Source organism: Miscanthus floridulus, chromosome 16 (assembly GCF_019320115.1).
Source record: "Miscanthus floridulus cultivar M001 chromosome 16, ASM1932011v1, whole genome shotgun sequence".
NCBI lineage: Eukaryota > Viridiplantae > Streptophyta > Magnoliopsida > Poales > Poaceae > Miscanthus > Miscanthus floridulus.
The window spans coordinates 21187539-21196516 of record NC_089595.1 but is presented as its reverse complement, the minus strand read 5'-3'; the positions used below and the strand labels follow the sequence as shown (position 1 = coordinate 21196516).

The window sequence follows — 8978 nt, the reverse complement described above, 5'->3', positions numbered from 1 at the left end:
CTCCGTCAACATATCCGTCATGAGTTCCTGCTAGGATCAGATGCACTCGTCTGACATTTCTAAGGGAATGAGTTGGTCCCTGATTTTAACCTGCTAGTGGAATGACCCGGTGATGGACGAGTTGATTGTGTGCTTTAAACCAAACACCGTATTTAGGTTCAGAACATTCCGCATGCATCGGTTATGCAAACCAAACACACTTAATGAAATGTGATTTTTCAATAAAGAAGAGAAAGAGAATATTGTTGACAGATCATTGCAAGTAACCATAGCGTTGTGAATCAAAATTTTGCCAGGTGCCTATTTGCAAACAAAACCGGTTGTTGTTTCTCTTCTCTAAAGATGGGAGTGGGGGCGGGGCGGGTCAGGACCTTGTGGGTTTTGGACCCGACGGGGGAGGGGACGGGTTCACTTTTGCTGAATCAGGGCGGGTGTGGGTGCAGGTTTAGATTTTCTCCCGCGGGGCCACGAGCCCGAATAACAGTGTCCAATATTTATAAGCTACCAGCCCATATATTTGGCCCCAGCCCAACTATATGCCCTAGGTATATAAGAGCATCTCCACCAGTCCCCCGATCCACACCCTCAATGAGAAACACCTGTAGTTTTGAAGGATTTGCAAGCTCCAACAGTCCTCCAATTCTATCTCCAGTGAGAAATTTTTTCTCATCCCCTCAAAACCAGACCTCCACCCCTCAAAAAAGGGGGAACAACCCCTCCCTGCATACCATGTAATTTTGGCGGAAGTGAAGTTTCACAAGCAACCGTCGTCGATCCTTCCTACCACGATGAGATCCTAGCCACCATGAGCACTAGATCGACCTCCACCGCCAACGAATGGAGCTCCTACCCTACAAGATCGACCTCTATCAGGCACAAATCGAGCTCCTTGGCTGTGGGTAGGGGAGCACCGCTGTTGTCGCTCGGGAGGAGCCACTGTCAGCGGTGCTCATCTCGCGATCTGGGATGGAGAGGAGAGAGAGAGAGAGAGATAGGAAGAGGGGTCGGTGAAAAAATATAGAGAAGAAGATTACCCGTTGACAGATGGGTCCCGCGCGACATACGTGATTTTGGGAGAGAAAATTTCTCATTCGCGTGAAGACCTGTATAGGCCCCTCAAAAAATATTAAAGCTCCCAAATAACTTGTTTGGGGTTAGGTTTTCTCCTACTGCTCGAGATGAGCATCTCCAAGAGATTAACCGAAAAGACTAGCTAAATTTACTGATTTAGCTATTCTCTAAAATAGATTTGACAAAAAAATAGTAGAGTACTACAACAGACTCTGTAAAACCAAGAGGCTGGATGGCTAGTGAGGTAGGCTATCCAAAAGTGGAGAGCGAATAAGGTGGGATAGAGAGCTACTAAATTTGGAGAGTCATCTAGAGAGTCTATTTGAGACTTTTTCTTTGATAATAGTAGGGATGGCAACGGGGCGGATTCAGATCGGGTGGAGTCTCTGTGCACTCGAACCCAAAACCCAAAATCAAAACCCAAAACCGCACCGAACACCGATTCGGGTGATAATTCGTCCCCAAAACTGAACCCGCGGATACCCGAAACCCGAATGGATACTCGAAACCCGCTTTGTATGACAACATAGTAAGAGAAATAAGGACTTTCCATAAACATAAGCATGATATATATACACATATTCACATATATAAACAAGAGGCAACAAATAATAAATATTTTCATGAGTCAACGTAGAATAAATTTAATAATATAAGCAAACAAGTTATTATTAGCGTATTATAAAATATGAGTTTTAATTCTAAATGATTTATTTTGGATATCCACGGGTGGAAAACCAAACCCGAAACCGAACCCGATTGGTTTCGGGGCCCTGAACCCGAAAACCGTGGGTGAGAAATCATCCCTGAATCCTAACCCGCAAGACCCAAAATCCGTGGATATCCGACCTGAAATCGCCCTATTGCCATCCTTGGATATTAGCCAATTTACCTTTAGAAAATGATTTGGCTAACGGTTATCCTAGCGCCTAGACGTCCGCGCGTGAGCGCGCATCCGGACGCACCTTGGGGGCACTCAGGAACCATCCGATCCCGACCAAATTAGCGTAACGATTCAATTCAGAAACAATACAAGCGAACCAAAAAATCAGGCGGCCTGTCCCACATCACTCGCGCGCGGCTCGTCCCCCGACGCGTTGCCATCTGCACGTGCGCCCCTTGTCCCCCACCATGCCCTTGTCCCCGTTCCCCACCGCGCCCTGTTCCCCCACTGCACCCCGTTCCCCACCGCACCCTTGTCCCAAGAGCACGAAACACTTTCAAGTGCAACATCGTAAAATATGTAAACTATGTGGTGCAGCATTGGAATATAAACACCGTAACATCGCAAAACTATGTAGTGCAACATCGAAAAATATGTACTGCAACATCGAAAATTATATACTACAACATTGAAAATTATGTACTGCAACAATCGAAAAATATGTACTGCAACATGTCAAACAGTAGTACTGCAACATCGCAAAAATCAACCATGAAACATGAAAATGGAAAACATCTCAAATCACCTTTCAGTGCTGCAACATTTGAAAAAGGTAATTTTAACAATTAAAATCATCTGTTGCAACATTAGGGGGAAAATACAAATCCCAACATTAGAACTCCATTTATGCAACACATGAATCACCCTATTGCAACATTCAAAAATCATTTGTTGCAACATCCCCAAATCCCCTTGAAACATAGAGAAACAGCAAGAACATACAAAACAACAAGGGGATGGGTTCAAGGTGCACGCTGCTCTAGCCCCTAGCCCATCACCTTCGAGCTCGTCAAAGGGAGGAGAGAATAAGACCCCAGAGTTTGCCGAAACCCTAGCCACCACCGCGTCCCTCAGATCTAGAGGAGGAGGAGGGCTCAGATCTAGAGGAGGAGGTGGAGGCTCAGATCCAGAGGATGACCGACCTACCTCGTCGGAGCCACCACCGTCGCCCTCGTCTCCGGTGGGGGGAGCGGGAGCCGGGTCGCTGGGGAGCGCGGGGTAGCAATGGAGGTCGTGGAGGGAGGAGAGAGGAAGGGAGGGAGGGAGCACGGGTGGGCGGGGTGGCAACGAGCTGGTGCTGGCGCGGCCGCGGCGTCCGTCGAGCGCGTCGCGGCAGTGAGCCAGAGTGTGGGGATGAGGGAGCGAGTGGCAGAGTGGGCGTGCGGAGCCGGGGGCGCAGAGTAGGGATGAGGATCGGATGAGGGAGGCGGAGCGGGAGTGAATGAGGACGAGTCGGTTTGAGTCGTTCTGTGAACGGATCTGTTCGGACGGAACGGGCGCTCGCTGTATATCATTATTGTTTGGCTAATCTCTTGAGTCTTGAAGAAGCTCTAACCAAAAGCATCCCAAATTTCCTTCCCATCCTCCTGTCTCTCAGCCATGCAGCCGCCAGCAGCCATCTCCGTCGCGTCCAGACACTAGCGACCAGCGCAGCACGAGGCCACGGGCGCACCGTGCATGGCAGCAGACAACAGGTGCTCGTGCTCAGGGCCCAGGCGCGCCACCACCACGCGCTGCTCCGCTCCTGGCGGGGCACCGTCATCGCTGCTCGCGGCTCCTGCTCGGCGGTCGCCCCTGTTCTGCTCACGACACCGATTGCAAAGTTCGGGTCGGGTGCGGGTTTGACTCTCGGGTTTCGGGGTGTGGGTATGCGGATGCTTCACCTGGCCCGGACCCGCCCCGACTTCTCCTTATCAGTGTGGATTGGGAGTCTTTCTGGCCGTCCGTCCCTTCTTCCACTCCCTCCCCACCACTTCGTCCTCATCGATGGCGGCCACGGCGAGTGTCACTGCCACTGCTCCCTCCCCTCCAGCTCTCCTCAAAGCATCATCTCCTTCTTCGCTTATCTCCTTCCGCCCCGTCTCCAGCCGCTGCAAGCACCTGTGCGTCAAGACCAAGGTCAGCTGCTTTGTCTTGCCCGCCTCCCGATACGGCCAACATGTTTCCAATGTTCATTTTTTCTACCTCTGCTCTTGGTGTTTTGGGTTAGGGTTGCTAGTTTACTATTTTTTTTCTTCGAAACTTGCTGGTATACTATTTCAGAGAACTGGAATAAGAAATTGTTGTTCTTTCTTGTCACGGTATGTGCTCATGTTCGCTTTTTCATGTCATAGACTCATAGTTCGCATAGGACTACATGAGTACATGAAGAATTGAGAGTTGCTAGAAGTCTGTATTAGTGTTGCAAGCATCTATACCAACGCATTTAGCATGTGTTGCTAGAAGTGCCATTGCAAGGGTCTAGTGCAACATATGGTGAACAAAAGCGTTGCAAGTTAGCAATGGATATAACCATTCAACGGCTTGTTTCCAAAAAAAAAAAAACATTCAACGGCAACGGATATATCTGTTGGTATTGCCAATGGCCAATCTTGAAATTTTTGGATTTACTATACATATGGTTGCTCAAAAATATTCATGATAAATCCTTACAACTGTCCATGTATGATAAGCATTCAAGAACAAAGGTCGACTCACAAATGCACGAACAGAGCACAATCTCAATGAAATATATTGATTTTTATTATAATACTTTCAGTTGCAAGGGCTGACTCCAATAGATTTTGCAGTCAGGACCTGGTTCAAACATTAACTGAGAAATAAAAGACACAAGCCTAATACTTGTCTAATTTTTTCTTCTAATAATACATTGACTACTTTGCATAATGTCCATTCTCCGCTTGTAATAGAAAATCCTGATGCTTCACTCTGGATCTTTTTCCCAACTCGGTTGGTTATTCTGAATGAAAGAAAGAAAAAGGATAGCTATAGTAAGTACAAGTTCACATGTGACAGATATATGATATCTGTAATTGAATAATTTAGATGCTAAATCACAAACATGTAATCTTCTATTTCCAAGAGGAATGCAGAACACATGATTCAGGTAATTACAGGCAGATAACTAACCTCAGTTTAGAAATTGATGAAACAAAACCAAGAAAGATTCCAGCAGAAAGAGGACACATAGAAGCAAATAGCATTTGAGTTTTCAAGTGATAAGTTATAACATTGTGCTAATATCCAGATTGTAGGAATTAATCACATAAGTCGAACAAATTTCAGAAAAAAAATAACTTGGCTGAAGGACAAAGGAACTTTAGCAGGAACCTGCAGGGCCCACATAATCCATGTCCTGCATGTGAAATAACTGCCTTGTAAGATGGAAACTACAAATACTTAATAGCATTCAGGAGGACCATGAAAGTAATGGTTTGAGAGTGATATTAGTCTTGCAAGACTTAAGTGGAGCTGCATCACAGAATTTATTCTGAAGGATAATTTATAGAATTATGAGCATCAAATATATTCACTATCACAGATCCATCACTAATAGCTATCTAATAACCAACAGAAACCTAGCACTAGTTAGTGCACAATATCGCAGAAGCTTAAAATCAGATCTGCTACTATATTACTATCACATCCAACTAAAAAAGATGCAATGCGGAATAGAAAAGCATATGTTGTTAAATTAATCTTTGTTCTGCATTCTGGTGGCTTTGGAGGTGTGCACACAATCCAACAATGTGCATGTTTCCACAGCTTGTAAAGTTGTAGGAGCACTCACGTTATAATATAGCCCTGCGACTCATGAAATCCAATGATGATCAGCCTTGCATATCACCGTTAGTTTTAGTTAATAGGTGATGGAGATAATCCCTTCTTGGTGCAATGGTGCAATAGTTTCTAAGTTTTCCCTGTACGACTTCATTGCCCAGATTATAGAAACAATGCAGGAAATTTATGGTCCCTATATCTTCAGCTAAATGGATCTAATATATGCTTTGAAAGGTTCCTTATCTGTATTTGCCTTTTCACCTCAAAGCTTTGAAAGGTTTCATTCAAACAGGCCACAGAAAATGACCAGTCTGCTAAAAAGCCTCAAAAAGTGAACAGCATTCTTTGCCAGGATTGCAAAGGAAATGGTGAGCACGCTTTTGTTTGAATTTACAGGAACAATTTTTTTTCCATCTCAGTTAAATGTTTTTGTGTTCATGTAGGGATACAGTATGTAGCATCTCAAGGCCATTTGGCTCCTTACTTGAATAATTATATGTAAAGGAAGTAGAAGTGGATCAGAAACCAGTTACAGACTACACAGATGACCCTTTCTTTTCCTGATTGGGCTTAGGATTCTGTTTTGTCAATGCAGTATCGGGGGTTTCGTTACTGTTGCTGTCACAAAGCATGAATTGAACACTGATATACCTTAATATGGCAACCCTTATTTCACCATACATTTGAAATATACATTACCAATAATATGCTATAAAACTCATCTCCATACGCATGGAATGGAATTTCATCACCAAATTATACCTGAGCAATCTTTAATACTGTAGTTTAAATACTTTTCCTGAATCTTGACTGATTAATGTTTCTGATACTACATGTGTGAGGTTACCATACTTTCTCCCGCTACCATTCCTGTACATGACATGGACCCCTAAGTATAGGAGAAATTCAACTGTTAAAAAAAACGTCTGGCATAATATAACAAAATCAACAAATTCCGCTTGCACAATCTTTTAGATGTTTCATCATCCTTTGAAGCAATTTTATTTTGTAACCTTGTAAGTACAACATTTACCAAAATAAGTACTTCAGAAAAATCCAGGTCCCTGCAAGTGGTTCACTGGCTCAGACTGAAGGTTCTTACTGTTGCTCAGATATAACTATGCTAACGTTGGATTGTAGAAGCACTGTTTGTTAATTGTAATGCATCATTCTTCTACAGAGGATTAAGACGTCTTGTGTAGCATGCATGCTATGCATCCACTCCTTATAGCAGCTTTCCAGTTTTGCTGTGCCTTTTGTTGTAACAGTTTCACTGTAAATTGGCAGGTGCAATCGCATGCACCAAATGTGAGGGAAGTGGGGTGAATTCTGTTGACTATTTTGAAGGTCGATTTAAAGCTGGAGCTTTATGCTGGCTTTGCAGGTATAACAAAAAGTACTTGTGTCACTATGAGTGGTTCATTAAACCGTCTAAGTATAAGTATCGGCCATTTAGGCGTATGAGTCTCCTCTTACTTAATAAATCCTCTGATTCGTTTGAGATTCAGAAGCTTGATTTACCCAACTGGTCGTTACTTTTTATCTTGCAGAGGAAAGCGTGAAATCCTATGTGGGAGCTGTAATGGTGCTGGCTTCTTGGGTGGATTTATGAGCACTTTTGATGAAACTGCGCAATAGAGTCATCAGTTTAACTTTTAAGTTGCATTGGGGGAGCACAAAATATGTATCGTGTTCCATGGACACATGAGCATGGACCAACATGCCAGACGCACTATATGTTTGGTGCGAAGTTTTTTTTTTTTTTTTTTTTTTTTGGGGGGGGGGGGGGGGGGGGGGGGGTGCAATTCAAATTGTATGCCTTTTAAGTTTCTGCCCACGGCCAAATTGGAGTTGAAGAAAATATTGCACTCGTAAGCAAATGGTTGTTCAAGCTGCTGACAACGAATGAGATTTAGCAACAAATAATCAGAAACAACGGATGAGATTTAGCCACAAATAATCATAAACAAGTAGGCTCAAAGCCGTTATCCCAAATTTATTGGAAAAGTGGGGATTCTCATTTTTGGGGAAGTCTCATGAAGGTCAAACAAGAGTTCCTTCCATTTGGCTACTTTGTAATTAAAGACGGTTGCCAAGTGCAGCTCTGGGTGGACAAATGACTTGGAAATTCACATATGAGTGAACAACATTCTTGCCTATATAACATCGTTAGACATAAGCAACAAACTATAGCAGAGGTTTTTAGTTCACATGGGCGTGGATTTATTAAAACGAGTTGGTATGCCTGATTGTAGACCTGGTAGTTCTCCTTCATCAACCGGTGAAAAATTACTAGTCTTTGAGGGAGCATCTGCCAAGTTGGTGGGAGGGGATGCTGGGTTGGTCGCCGAAGGAGAGTGTGCGTAGGAGAAGCCACACGGGCGGAGAAGTGGCGGCGCGGGAGAAGCCACACGGATCCGCATGGAAGATGAAGCGTGCACTCGGGACGAGGGATGGGAGGGTGATTTGAGAAGCCTCTCAAATTTGACGCCCTAGCAAGATCCTATTGGAGTTTGTTTTTTCCCTCTTAACTCTCAAATTTGTGTTTGAGGACTAAACATTGTGTCGAAGTTACTCTATTATTTTAATTAATTGAACGATATTTTAGAACAAAAAAGACAACTATAAATCCGGTAGATAAGTTTTTTCAGCATGGAGCGCGTTTATGTGTGACCTGTCGCGCTCTATGGGAGAGCGTGACCCTAACCCCATCTTCTTCCTCACGCCTCGCCTACCCCATCCCCGTCTTCCTCGCCCACCGCCCCCGGCTAGCAGCTTCCTCACCGCCGGCCGAGCCACCCGACATACCACCCGTGCCACACCACCCTGCCCGCCCTACGCTAATCCCAATCAAAAGACAAGCTCTAACTCCTCACCTCCCATTTCGGGCCAGGGCAACCAGATGTCCAGCACCGCCCGCTCGGGCCGCCCCGCCGCCTCCCTCACCGCCGGTCAAACCACCACCACCGTTGAGCTCCTCCCCTTCTAAAGTCGTCGGCCATAGAGCCCTCGAAAACCTAAGCTCCTAACCCTGAAACCCTATCGCCGACAAGCTCATATCTGACGACGACAACAAAGGAGGAAGGTAGGTAAGGTTCACTGGGCGCGGAGTCGTATTGGGTTCGGGCCAAGGGGCGCACACTCCACGCTCTGCGCTCTGCGCTAAGCGCGGTCCGTCGTCAATTAGAGTTTGCATTTCGACATCTCTTAGAAGAAAATTTTATTTCAGCGTCACCTGCAACACACATAGAGTACTCCCTCTATCCCATAATGATCGCACGTCTGTGATTCAAGTCTGCAAGTTAGTGTCGCTGGTAAATTATGTTTTTGCCCCTATACTAGTGAGAGGTGAGAAACTACCACGAGTTTCTCCATTTCTTTCGTTTTACAAGCCAATTTTTTG

At 44.9% G+C, this 8978-nt stretch overlaps 1 protein-coding gene across 1 annotated transcript; it reads left to right on the top strand.

Annotated features, from left to right (window-relative positions):
* The first annotated feature begins 3724 nt into the window (after positions 1–3724).
* Positions 3725–7336, top strand: LOC136513675 (protein BUNDLE SHEATH DEFECTIVE 2, chloroplastic). Its single transcript, XM_066507639.1, has 4 exons — positions 3725–3913; positions 5868–5943; positions 6863–6959; positions 7126–7336. Exons 1-4 carry the CDS (start codon positions 3782–3784, stop codon positions 7211–7213), a joined length of 393 nt encoding a protein of 130 aa, XP_066363736.1. The 5' UTR covers positions 3725–3781; the 3' UTR covers positions 7214–7336.
* Positions 7337–8978: the final 1642 nt, after the last annotated feature.

Coding starts and splice junctions, on each gene's coding strand:
- LOC136513675 (XM_066507639.1), top strand. CDS start 3,782: ATGGCGGCCACGGCGAGTGTCACTGCCACTGCTCCCTCCCCTCCAGCT. Junction 3,914..5,867: donor ACCTGTGCGTCAAGACCAAG/GTCAGCTGCTTT, acceptor TCATTCAAACAG/GCCACAGAAAATGACCAGTC. Junction 5,944..6,862: donor CCAGGATTGCAAAGGAAATG/GTGAGCACGCTT, acceptor GTAAATTGGCAG/GTGCAATCGCATGCACCAAA.